Source organism: Salvelinus alpinus, chromosome 34, assembly GCF_045679555.1.
Source record: "Salvelinus alpinus chromosome 34, SLU_Salpinus.1, whole genome shotgun sequence".
Taxonomy (NCBI): Eukaryota; Metazoa; Chordata; class Actinopteri; order Salmoniformes; family Salmonidae; genus Salvelinus; species Salvelinus alpinus.
Window position 1 is genome coordinate 6038575 of NC_092119.1, and position 13492 is coordinate 6052066.

Below are 13492 nucleotides of genomic sequence, written 5' to 3' on the forward strand. Positions count from 1 at the left end.
AGCAGCATCCTCCTGGTCTGTGGGTTTGATGTTGCTCTACTCCAGCAGCATCCTCCTGGTCTGTGGGTTTGATGTTGCTCTACTCCAGCAGCATCCTCCTGGTCTGTGAGTTTGATGTTGCTCTACTCCAGCAGCATCCTCCTGGTCTGTGGGTTTGATGTTGCTCTACTCCAGCAGCATCCTCCTGGTCTGTGGGTTTGATGTTGCTCTACTCCAGCAGCATCCTCCTGGTCTGTGGGTTTGATGTTGCTCTTCTCCAGCAGCATCCTCCTGGTCTGTGGGTTTGATGTTGCTCTAATCCAGCAGCATCCTCCTGGTCTGTGGGTTTGATGTTGCTCTACTCCAGCAGCATCCTCCTGGTCTGTGGGTTTGATGTTGCTCTACTCCAGCAGCATCCTCCTGGTCTGTGGGTTTGATGTTGCTCTACTCCAGCAGCATCCTCCTGGTCTGTGGGTTTGATGTTGCTCTACTCCAGCAGCATCCTCCTGGTCTGTGGGTTTGATGTTGCTCTACTCCAGCAGCATCCTCCTGGTCTGTGGGTTTGATGTTGCTCTTCTCCAGCAGCATCCTCCTGGTCTGTGGGTTTGATGTTGCTCTACTCCAGCAGCATCCTCCTGGTCTGTGGGTTTGATGTTGCTCTACTCCAGCAGCATCCTCCTGGTCTGTGGGTTTGATGTTGCTCTACTCCAGCAGCATCCTCCTGGTCTGTGGGTTTGATGTTGCTCTACTCCAGCAGCATCCTCCTGGTCTGTGGGTTTGATGTTGCTCTAATCCAGCAGCATCCTCCTGGTCTGTGGGTTTGATGTTGCTCTACTCCAGCAGCATCCTCCTGGTCTGTGGGTTTGATGTTGCTCTACTCCAGCAGCATCCTCCTGGTCTGTGGGTTTGATGTTGCTCTAATCCAGCAGCATCCTCCTGGTCTGTGGGTTTGATGTTGCTCTACTCCAGCAGCATCCTCCTGGTCTGTAGGTTTGATGTTGCTCTTCTTCAGCAAGGTTTTCAGCTGGTCCTTGTAGAGCTTCATCTTCCCCCCTGCAGACCTCCAGCCAGATGTAGCTGACCCCCCCCCCCCTACAGACCGCTGGCCAAGATGTAGCTGACCCCCCCCCCCCCCCCTACAGACCTCCAGCCAGATGTAGCTGACCCCCCCCCTACAGACCTCCAGCCAGATGTAGCTGACCCCCCCCTACAGACCTTCAGCCAGATGTAGCTGACCCCCCCCCTACAGACCTCCAGCCAGATGTAGCTGACCCCCCCCCTACAGACCTCCAGCCAAGATGTAGCTGACCCCCCCCCCTACAGACCTCCAGCCAAGATGTAGCTGACCCCCCCTACAGACGTCCAGCCAGATGTAGCTGACCCCCCCTACAGACCTCCAGCCAGATGTAGCTGACCCCCCCCTACAGACCTCCAGCCAGATGTAGCTGACCCCCCCCCCCCCTACAGACCTCCAGCCAGATGTAGCTGACCCCCCTCTACAGACCTCCAGCCAGATGTAGCTGACCCCCCCCCCCCCCCCTACAGACCTCCAGCCAGATGTAGCTGACCCCCCCCCCTACAGACCTCCAGCCAGATGTAGCTGACCCCCCCCTACAGACCTCCAGCCAGATGTAGCTGACCCCCCCTACAGACCTCCAGCCAGATGTAGCTGACCCCCCCCTACAGACCTCCAGCCAGATGTAGCTGACCCCCCCCTACAGACCTCCAGCCAGATGTAGCTGAGCCCCCCCCTACAGACCTCCAGCCAGATGTAGCTGACCCCCCCTACAGACCTCCAGCCAGATGTAGCTGACCCCCCCCTACAGACCTCCAGCCAGATGTAGCTGACCCCCCCCTACAGACCTCCAGCCAGATGTAGCTGATCCCCCCCCCTACAGACCTCCAGACAGATGTAGCTGACCCCCCCCCCCCTACAGACCTCCAGCCAGATGTAGCTGCCCCCCCCCCCCCCCTACAGACCTCCAGCCAGATGTAGCTGACCCCCCCCCTCCTACAGACCTCCAGCCAGATGTAGCTGACCCCCCCCTACAGACCTCCAGCCAGATGTAGCTGACCCCCCCCCCCCCTACAGACCTCCAGCCAGATGTAGCTGACCCCCCCCCCCCCCTACAGACCTCCAGCCAAGATGTAGCTGACCCCCCCCCCCCCCCCCTACAGACCGCTAGCCAAGATGTAGCTGACCCCCCCTACAGACCGCTATATTGTTATTCGTCAGTCACTGTGTATTTATTCCACGTGTCGTTATTTATTTATATTTTTTTATTGTATTTTGTAACTTTAACTCTGTTGGGAGGGCACCGTTAGTTCCCTGTTAGTCTACTTGTTTACGAATCATGATATTACATTTGATTTGATCTGTTGTTTACATTTGATTTGATTGATTTGACACACCAGGTCAATATTTACTGAGTCGTGTTCTATTGCAGATGATACATTGTAATTTAAAATACTTTTGAATTTACTTATAATTATGAATCCTTTTAATTTCATTTGCAGACTCTTGTCAATACAGACTGCAATTTTTGTTATTAATCATTGTTTTGAAATGTAATATGTCTCAAATTACAAAGACGATTAAAAAAAATGACACATATGCGTTCCAACTGGTACCCTTAGAAGCCATAGGGTTCTGCTCAGAAGTAGTGCACTACGTAGGGAATAGGGAGCCATTTTGGGACCCTAAAACTGCCCTTCCTTGTTTCGTCTTCAAACAGGTGCAGTTGGCATAGCGACGGTGAACCGTTGCTTGGATGCGGCGAAGGCGTGTAACGTGGACGAGACGTGTCAGAAGCTCCGTACGGAGTACGTCTCGGCCTGCATCCAGCCGTCCGCCCGCTCAGGCCCCTGTAACAGAGCCAGGTGTAACAAGGCTCTCAGGAAGTTCTTCGACCGGGTCCCTCCTGACTACACCCACGAGCTGCTGTTCTGCCCCTGCACAGGTAGGAGAGGGGGGGGTGTATGTGTGTGTGTGTATATATATATATACACTATATACACAAAAGTATGTGGACACCCCTTCAAATTAGTAGATTTGGCTATTTCAGCCACACCCTTTGCTGACAGGTGTGTAAAATCGAGCGCACAGCCATGCAATCTCCATAGACAAACATTGGCAGTAGAATGGCCTTCCTGAAGAGCTCAGTGACTTTTAACGTCTGTCCTCGGCTGCAACACTCACTACCGAGTTCCAAACTGCCTCTGGAAGCAACGTCAGCACAACAACTGTTCGTCGGGAGCTTCATAAAATGGGTTTCCTTGGCCGAGCAGCCGCACACAAGCCTAACGTCACAATGCTCAACGCCAAACGTCGGCTGGAGTGGTGTAAAACTCACCGCCATTGGACTCTGGAGCAGTGGAAACGCATTCTCTGGAGTGATGAATCACGCTTCACCATCTGGCAGTGCGACGGACGAATCTGGGTTTGGCGGATGCCCAGAGAACGCTACCTGCCCCAATACATATTGCCAACTGTAAAGTTTGGTGGAGGAAGAATAATGGTCTGGGGATGTTTTTCTTGATTAGGCCCCTTAGTTCCAGTGAAGGAAAATCTTAACGCTACAGCATGCAGTGACATTCTAGAATATTCTGTGCTTCCAACTTTGTGGTAACAGTTTGGGGAAAGCCCTTTCCTGTTTCAGCATGACAATGCCACTGTGCACAAAGCGAGGTCCATACAGAAATGTTTTGTTGAGATCAGTGTGGAAGCACTTGACTGGCCTGCACAGAGCCCTGACCTCAACCCCATCAAACAGCTTTGGGATGGAACTCAGACTGGAAGCCAATGTCAGGGTCCTGTGTGTAGCTGGTGTAGAGAGTCAGTCGCAGGACAGCAGATACGAGTAATCAACGTACTTTACTCAAAAAGACGAATCTGAACTACGACATGGATAACATTCAGATAGCAGGATACACGCTGCACCGGCTAGACAGAACAGTACACTCCGGTAAGACGGTCTGTGTATATTTGTAAACAACAGCTGGTGCACTAAATCTAGTATTAAGAAAGTCACAAGGTTCTGCTCGCCTGAGGTAGAGTATCTCATGATAAGCTGTAGACCACACTATCTACTAAGAGAGTTCTCATCTATATTATTCGTAGCTGTCTATTTATCACCACAAACCGATGCTGGCACTTACTCCACACACAGAGACACATACAAAGCCTCTCCCTCACCCTCCATTTGGCAAATCTGACTATAATTCTATCCTCCTGATTCCTGCTTAAAAGCAAAAACTAAAGCAGGAAGCATCAGTGACTCGGTCAATACAAAAAGTGGTCAGATGACGCAGATGCTAAGCTGCACGTAATCCTGATCCTGAACAGGTAATCAATTGGCTACTATTTGCATTGTCGCCCCCCCCCCCCGAACGCAACAATGTTTCAATATGTAGTGGAAAAGCTTCCCAGAAGAGTGGAGGCTGTTATAGCAGCAAAGGGGGGACCAACGCCATATTAATGACCATGAATTTGGAATGAGATGTTCGACGAGCAGGTGTCCACATACTTTTGGTCATGTAGTGTATACAGTGAGGGAAAAAAGTATTTGATCCCCTGCTGATTTTGTACGTTTGCCCACTGACAAAGAAATTATCAGTCTATAATTTTAATGGTAGGTTTATTTGAACAGTGAGAGACAGAATAACAACAAAAATATCCAGAAAAATGCATGTCAAAAATGTTATAAATTGATTTGCATTTTAATGAGGGAAATAAGTATTTGACCCCTTCTCAATCAAAAAGATTTCTGGCTCCCAGGTGTCTTTCATACAGGTAACGAACGGAGATTAGGAGCACACTCTTAAAGGGAGTGCTCCTAATCTCAGTTTCTTACCTGTATAAAAGATACCTGTCCACAGAAGCAATCAATCAATCAGATTCCAAACTCTCCACCATGGCCAAGACCAAAGAGCTCTCCAAGGATGTCAGGGACAAGATTGTAGACCTACACAAGGCTGGAATGGGCTACAAGACCATCGCCAAGCAGCTTGGTGAGAAGGTGACAACATTTTCTGTGATTATTCGCAAATGGAAGAAACACAAAAGAACTGTCAATCTCCCTCAGCCTGGGGCTCCATGCAAGATCTCACCTCGTGGAGTTGCAATGATCATGAGAACGGAGAGGAATCAGCCCAGAACTACACAGGAGGATCTTGTCAATGATCTCAAGGCAGCTGGGACCATAGTCATCAAGAAAACAATTGGTAACACACTATGCCGTGAAGGACTGAAATCCTGCAGCGCCCGCAAGGTCCCCCTGCTCAAGAAAGCACATATACATGCCCGTCTGAAGTTTGCCAATGAACATCTGAATGATTCAGAGGACAACTGGGTGAACGTGTTGTGGTCAGATGAGACCAAAATGGAGTTCTTTGGCATCAACCCAACTTGCCGTGTTTGGAGGAGGAGGAATGCTGCCTATGACCCCAAGAAACCATCCCCACCGTCAAACATGGAGGTGGAAACATTATGCTTTGGGGGTGTTTTTCTGCTAAAGGGACAGGACAACTTCACCGCATCAAAGGGACGATGGACGGGCCCATGTACCGTCAAATCTTGGGTGAAAACCTCCTTCCCTCAGCCAGGGTATTGAAAACGGGTCGTGGATGGGTATTCCAGCATGACAATGACCCAAAACACACGGCCAAGGCAACAAAGGAGTGGCTCAAGAAGAAGCACATTAAGGTCCTGGAGTGGCCTAGCCAGTCTCCAGACCTTAATCCCATAGAAAATCTGTGGAGGGAGCTGAAGGTTCGAGTTGCCAAACGTCAGCCTCGAAACCTTAATGACTTGAAGAAGATCTGCAAAGAGGAGTGGGACAAAATCCCTCCTGAGATGTGTGCAAACCTGGTGGCCAACTACAAGAAACGTCTGACCTCTGTGATTGCCAACAAGGGTTTTGCCACCAAGTACTAAGTCATGTTTTGCAGAGGGGTCAAATACTTATTTCCCTCATTAAAATGCAAATCAATTCATAACATTTTTGACATGCGTTTTTCTGGATTTTTTTGTTGATATTCTGTCTCTCACTGTTCAAATAAACCTACCATTAAAATTATAGACTGATCATTTCTTTGTCAGTGGGCAAACGTACAAAATCAGCAGGGGATCAAATACTTTTTTCCCTCACTGTATGTGATGAAACAGGTGCTCAGAAAAGAGAGAGTTTAAACTTAACCCTGTATTGTCCAGACACGGCGTGCACTGAGAGACGGAGACAGACCATCGTACCAGCGTGCTCCTATGAAGACAAAGACAAACCCAACTGTCTGGCTGCGCTGCGACTCTGCAGGGCCGACTACGTCTGCAGGTAGGGGTGGGTAGGGTGGTTGTGTGTGTGTGTGTGTGTGTGTGTGTGTGTGTGTGTGTGTGTGTGTGTGTGTGTGTGTGTGTGTGTGTGTGTGTGTGTGTTTATCAGTAATATAATAATGATATCAATATCATTATTATGTGTGTCTCTCTCTGTCTCTCCTCTCTCTCTGTCGCTCTCTCTCCCCAGACAGAACACAGTCTCCTCTGGCTCTTTCTCTCTCTGTCTCCTCTGACAGAACAGTCTCTCTCTCAATTAAATTCAAAAGACTTTATTGGCAATGGAAACATATGTTTAGATTGCCAAAGCAAATGGAATAAACAATAAACAAAAGGGAAATAAAAGGGAAATAAACAATTGAAACATTAGTAAACATTACACTCACAAAAGTGTTTAGAGAATATAGACATTTCAAATGTTACATTATTGACTATGCAAAGTACAAGTAGATCAAGTATGAAAATAAACATACAGATACATTTACAAGAAAAAGTATGTGAACCCTTTGGAAATACCTTAGGTTTTAGGTGCGTCTCAATAGGTTGTATTTACAATGTCTTCACTGGTTGCCCTTTTCTCATGGCAACGGGGCACAAATCTTGCTGCTGTGATGGCACACTGTGGTATTTATCACAATTGGGTTTGTTTTCTAATTATTTGTGGGTCTGTGTGATCTGAGGGAAATATGTGTCTCTAATATGGTCATACATTGGGCAGGAGGTTAGGAAGTGCAGCTCAGTTTCCACCTCATTTTGTGGGCAGTGTGCACATAGCCTGTCTTCTCTTGAGAGCCAGGTCTGCCTATGGCGGCCTTTCTCAATAGCAAGGCTATGCTCACTGAGTCTGTACATAGTCAAAGCTTTCCTTAAGTTTGGGTCAGTCACAGTGGTCAGGTATTCTGCCACTGTGTCCTCTCTGTTTAGGGCCAAATAGCATTCCAGTTGGCTCAGTTTTTTGTTGTTGATTCTTTCCAGTGTATAAAATAGTTATCTTTTTGCTTTATCATGATTTGGTTGTGTCTAATTGTGCTGTTGTCCTGGGGCTCTGTGGGGTTTTTATTTTTATTTTTTTTATTTTATTTCACCTTTATTTAACCAGGTAGGCTAGTTGAGAACAAGTTCTCATTTGCAACTGCGACCTGGCCAAGATAAAGCATAGCAGTGTGAACAGACAACACAGAGTTACACATGGAGTAAACAATAAACAAGTCAATAACATGGTAGAAAAAAAGAGAATCTATATACAATGTGTGCAAAAGGCATGAGGTAGGCAATAAATCGAATAATTACAATTTAGCAGATTAACACTGGAGTGATAAATCATCAGATGAACATGTGCAAGGAGAGATACTGGTGTGCAAAAGAGCAGAAAAGTAAATAAATAAAAGCAGTATGGGGGGTGAGGTAGGTAAATTGGGTGGGTAGTTTACAGATGGACTATGTACAGCTGCAGCGATCGGTTAGCTGCTCGGATAGCAGATTTTTAAAGTTGTTGAGGGAGATAAAAGTCTCCAACTTCAGAGATTTTTGCAATTCGTTCCAGTCGCAGGCAGCAGAGAACTGGAAGGAAAGGCGTCCAAATTAGGTTTTAGCTTTAGGGATGATCAGTGAGATACACCTGCTGGAGCGCGTGCTGCGGGTGGGTGTAGCCATCGTGACCAGTGAACTGAGATAAGGCGGCACTTTACCTAGCATAGCCTTGTAGATGACCTGGAGCCAGTGGGTCTGACGACGAACATGTAGCGAGGGCCAGCCGACTAGGGCATACAGGTCGCAGTGGTGGGTCGTATAAGGTGCTTTAGTAACAAAACGAATGGCACTGTGATAAACTGCATCCAGTTTGCTGAGTAGAGTGTTGGAAGCTATTTTGTAGATGACATCGCCGAAGTCGAGGATCGGTAGGATAGTCAGTTTTACTAGGGTAAGTTTGGCGGCGTGAGTGAAGGAGGCTTTGTTGCGGAATAGAAAGCCGATTCTTGATTTGATTTTGGATTGGAGATGTTTGATATGAGTCTGGAAGGAGAGTTTGCAGTCTAGCCAGACACCTAGGTACTTATAGATGTCCACATATTCTAGGTCGGAACCGTCCAGGGTGGTGATGCTAGTCGGGCGTGCGGGTGCAGGCAGCGAACGGTTGAAAAGCATGCATTTGGTTTTACTAGCGTTTAAGAGCAGTTGGAGGCCACGGAAGGAGTGTTGTATGGCATTGAAGCTCGTTTGGAGGTTAGATAGCACAGTGTCCAAGGAAGGGCCGGAAGTATATAGAATGGTGTCGTCTGCGTAGAGGTGGATCAGGGAATCGCCCGCAGCAAGAGCAACATCATTGATGTATACAGAGAAAAGAGTCGGCCCGAGAATTGAACCCTGTGGTACCCCCATAGAGACTGCCAGAGGACCGGACAACATGCCCTCCGATTTGACACACTGAACTCTGTCTGCAAAGTAGTTGGTGAACCAGGCAAGGCAGTCATTAGAAAAACCGAGGCTACTGAGTCTGCCGTTAAGAATATGGTGATTGACAGAGTCGAAAGCCTTGGCCAGGTCGATGAAGACGGCTGCACAGTAATGTCTTTTATCGATGGCGGTTATGATGTCGTTTAGTACCTTGAGCGTGGCTGAGGTGCACCCGTGACCGGCTCGGAAACCGGATTGCACAGCGGAGAAGGTACGGTGGGATTCGAGATGGTCAGTGATCTGTTTGTTGACTTGGCTTTCGAAGACCTTAGATAGGCAGGGCAGGATGGATATAGGTCTGTAACAGTTTGGGTCCAGGGTGTCTCCCCCTTTGAAGAGGGGGATGACCGCGGCAGCTTTCCAATCCTTGGGGATCTCAGATGATACGAAGGAGAGGTTGAACAGGCTGGTAATAGGGGGTGCGACAATGGCGGCGGACAGTTTCAGAAATAGGGGGTCCAGATTGTCAAGCCCAGCTGATTTGTATGGGTCCAGGTTTTCCAGCTCTTTCAGAACATCTGCTATCTGGATTTGGGTAAAGGAGAAGCTGGGGAGGCTTGGGCGAGTAGCAGCGGGGGGGGCGGGGCTGTTGGCCAAGGTTGGAGTCGCCAGGAGGAAGGCATGGCCAGCCATTGAGAAATGCTTGTTGAAGTCTTCGATTATCACGGATTTATCGGTGGTGACCGTGTTACCTAGCCTCAGTGCAGTGGGCAGCTGGGAGGAGGTGCTCTTGTTCTCCATGGACTTTACAGTATCCCAGAACTTTTTGGAGTTAGAGCTACAGGATGCGAATTTCTGCTTGAAAAAGCTGGCCTTTGCTTTCCTGACTGACTGCGTGTATTGGTTCCTGACTTCCCTGAACAGTTGCATATCGCGGGGGCTCTTCGATGCTATTGCAGTTCGCCACAGGATGTTTTTGTGCTGGTCGAGGGCAGTCAGGTCTGGAGTGAACCAAGGGCTATATCTGTTCTTGGTTCTGCATTTTTTGAACGGAGCATGCTTGTCTAATATGGTGAGGAAGTAACATTTAAAGAATGACCAGGCATCCTCAACTGACGGGATGAGGTCAATATCCTTCCAGGGTACCCGGGCCAGGTCGATTAGAAAGGCCTGCTCGCAGAAGTGTTTTAGGGAGCGTTTGACAGTGATGAGGGGTGGTCGTTTGACCGCGGACCCGTGGCGGATACAGGCAATGAGGCAGTGATCGCTGAGATCTTGATTGAAGACAGCAGAGGTGTATTTGGAGGGCAGGTTGGTCAGGATAATGTCTATTAGGGTGCCCATGTTTACGGATTTAGGGTTGTACCTGGTGGGTTCCTTGATGATTTGTGTGAGATTGAGGGCATCAAGCTTGGATTGTAGGACTGCCGGGGTGTTAAGCATATCCCAGTTTAGGTCACCTAACAGAACAAACTCTGAAGCTAGATGGGGAGCGATCAATTCACAGATGGTGTCCAGGGCACAGCTGGAAGCTGAGGGGGGTCGGTAGCAGGCGGCAACAGTGAGAGACTTATTTCTGGAGAGATTAATTTTTTTAATTAGAAGTTCGAACTGTTTGGGCATAGACCTGGAAAGTATGACAGAACTTTGCAGGCTATCTCTGCAGTAGATTGCAACTCCTCCCCCTTTGGCAGTTCTATCTTGACGGAAAGTGTTATAGTTGGGTATGGAAATCTCAGAATTTTTGGTGGCCTTCCTAAGCCAGGATTCGGACACGGCAAGGACATCAGGATTGGCAGAGTGTGCTAAAGCGGTGAGTAAGGCAAACTTAGGGAGGAGGCTTCTGATGTTGACATGCATGAGGCCAAGGCTTTTTCGATCGCAGAAGTCAACAAATGAGGGTGACTGGGGACATGCAGGGCCTGGGTTTACCTCCACATCACCCGAGGAACAGAGGAGTAGTAGGATGAGGGTGCGGCTAAAGGCTATCAAAACTGGTCGCCTAGAGCGTTGGGGACAAAGAATAAAAGGAGCAGATTTATGGGCGTGGTAGAATAGATTCTGGGCATAATGTGCAGACAGGGGTATGGAGGGGCGCGGGTACAGCGGAGGCAAGCCCAGGCACTGGGTGATGATAAGAGAGGTTGTATCTCTGGACATGCTGGTCTCAATGGGTGAGGTCACCGCATGTGTGGGGGGTGGGACAAAGGGGGTATCAGAGGTACGGAGAGTGGAATTACAGGGTCCATTGCAAACCAAAACAATGATAATGAAAACTAGCCTGAACAACAGTATGCAAGGCATATTGATATTTGAGAGAGACATACAATAAGGCATAAAGTGATTGCAGGTCTTGATTGGGAGAGCTAGCTAAAACAACAGGTAAGATAACAGCAGCAATAACAGGGTGCTAGTCTAACACAGCAACAACAGGTAAAAATGGCGACGACTAGGCAGAGAGGGTCGGATTAACTACACACAGATCCTGAGTTAAAGCACAGAGCCGACAGGTAAAACACAAATAAACAGAATGGAGTACCGTGAATTAATGGACAGTCAAGCATGCATCAGCTATGTAGCCAAGTGATCATAGTGTCCAGGGGGCAGCCGTAGATGGAGCAGAGGAGGCCTCCACTAAGCTAGCACGCGGCGTTTAAAGTTAGTAGCCCGGGGGGTGGTCTGCTCAGACGGAGGGGGTCTGCTCAGACGTGGTTGTGTCGACAGAGAATCCAAGCCAGATGGCGATGGCGAAAGAGAGGTTGTGAATTGTAGAATTGTGTTTGCTAACTGGTGCTAGCTTCGTGGCAGTGGCAGTGGCGCTAGCTCTTCAGCTAGCCGGCAGATGGGCCTAGCTCGAGGCTAGCTCAAGGCTAACTGGTGCTTGCTTCGGGACAGAGGTGCTAGCCAGTAGTAGCCACTCGGTTGCAGCTAGCTAGCTGTGATGATACGGTGTAATTGTCCAGAGCTTGCGTCAGGAATCCGGTGATGTGGTAGAGAAAAAGCAGTCCTATATGCTCTGGGTTGATATCGCGCTTGCAGCTAGCCGGCAGATGGGCCTAGCTCGAGGCTAGCTCAAGGCTAACTGGTGCTTGCTTCGGGACAGAGGTGTTAGCCAGTAGTAGCCACTCGGTTGCAGCTAGCTAGCTGTGATGATACGGTGTAATTGTCCAGAGCTTGCGTCAGGAATCCGGTGATGTGGTAGAGAAAAAGCAGTCCTATATGCTCTGGGTTGATATCGCGCTTGCAGCTAGCCGGCAGATGGGCCTAGCTCGAGGCTAGCTCAAGGCTAACTGGTGCTTGCTTCGGGACAGAGGTGTTAGCCAGTAGTAGCCACTCGGTTGCAGCTAGCTAGCTGTGATGATACGGTGTAATTGTCCAGAGCTTGCGTCAGGAATCCGGTGATGTGGTAGAGAAAAAGCAGTCCTATATGCTCTGGGTTGATATCGCGCTTGCAGACTGGCAGGTATTGGCCCGGTATTGAAGCTGGCTGTGTCCGAGTTGAGGGTGAAGACCGCAGCAGTGGCTAACTGACTACTAGCTAGTAGCTAGTTATCTGGCTAGCTTCTGCTTGGGGTTACGGTTCTAAAGTATAAAAAAATAGCAGGTCCGTACCACATTGGGTGAGGCGGAATGTAGGAATGTATATTCAGTTCCTAGATGGAAAGTGAAATTAAAATATATACGAAATGTATACGAAAAATACGAAGACTATTTACTATTTACTATTTACACGCGACAGGACAATACAGGACAATACAAACACACGTCCGACTGCTACGCCATCTTGGATGTTTGTGTTTGTGAACAGAGCCCCAGGACCAGCTTGCTTAGGGGCCTCTTCTCCAGGTTCATCTCTCTGTAGGTGAAGGCTTTGTTATGGAGGGTTTGGGAATCACTTCCTTTTAGGTGGTTGTAGAATTTAACGGCTCTTTTCTGGATTTTGATAATTAGCGGGTATCGACCTAATTCTGCTCTGCATGTATTATTTGGTGTTCTACGTTGTACACGGAGGATATTTTTGTAGAATTCTGCATGCAGAGTCTCAATTTGGTGTTTGTCCCATTTTGTAAATTATTGGTTGGTGAGCGGACCCCAGACCTCACAACCATAAAGGGCAATGGGTTCTATAACCTCTAAAGAGTCACAAACCCGGATCCGGGATCCCCCCATCAAAAAAGCAGACTAGCATAGCCTAGCCTAAAGCCACAGGGATATCATATGGTTCTATAAGTGATTCAAGTATTTTTTTGCCAGATCCTAATTGGCATGTCAAATTTTTTGTTCCCTTTGATGGTGTAGAAGGCCCTTCTTGCCTTGTCTTTCAGATCGTTCACAGCTTTGTGGAAGTTACCTATGGTGCTGATGTTCAGGCCATCGTATGTTTTTGCCACTTTCTATCAATTGGTACAGCAGACTCTGATGCCAAATTGAGTCTAAAGCTTTTTTGAATTCAACAAAGCATGTGAAGAGTTTGCCTTTGTTTTGGTTTGTTTGTTTGTCAGTTAGGGTGTGCAGGGTGAATACGTGGTCTGTCGTAGAGTAATTTGGTATAAAAACCAATTTTGACATTTGCTCTGTACATTGTTTTTACTGAGGAAATGTACAAGTCTGCTGTTAATGATAATGCTGAGTATTTCCCCAAAGTTGTGGTTGACTCATATCCCACGGTAGTTATTGGGGTCAAATCTGTCTCCACTTCTGTGGATTGGGGTGATCAGTCCTTGGTTGCAAATATTGGTGAAGATGCCAGAACTGATGATGATGTTAAAGAGTTTTAGTATAGCCAATTGG

At 48.0% G+C, this 13492-nt stretch overlaps 1 protein-coding gene across 1 annotated transcript in view; it reads left to right on the top strand.

Moving 5' to 3' along the window:
- gfra4a (GDNF family receptor alpha 4a) overlaps positions 1-13492 on the top strand; it is a 432301-nt gene that overhangs the window by 315793 nt on the left and 103016 nt on the right. The window contains exons 4-5 of the mRNA XM_071382381.1: positions 2715-2939; positions 6191-6308. Of these exons, the coding sequence (XP_071238482.1) occupies positions 2715-2939; positions 6191-6308 (343 nt within the window). The remainder of the gene's footprint in view (positions 1-2714; positions 2940-6190; positions 6309-13492) is intronic.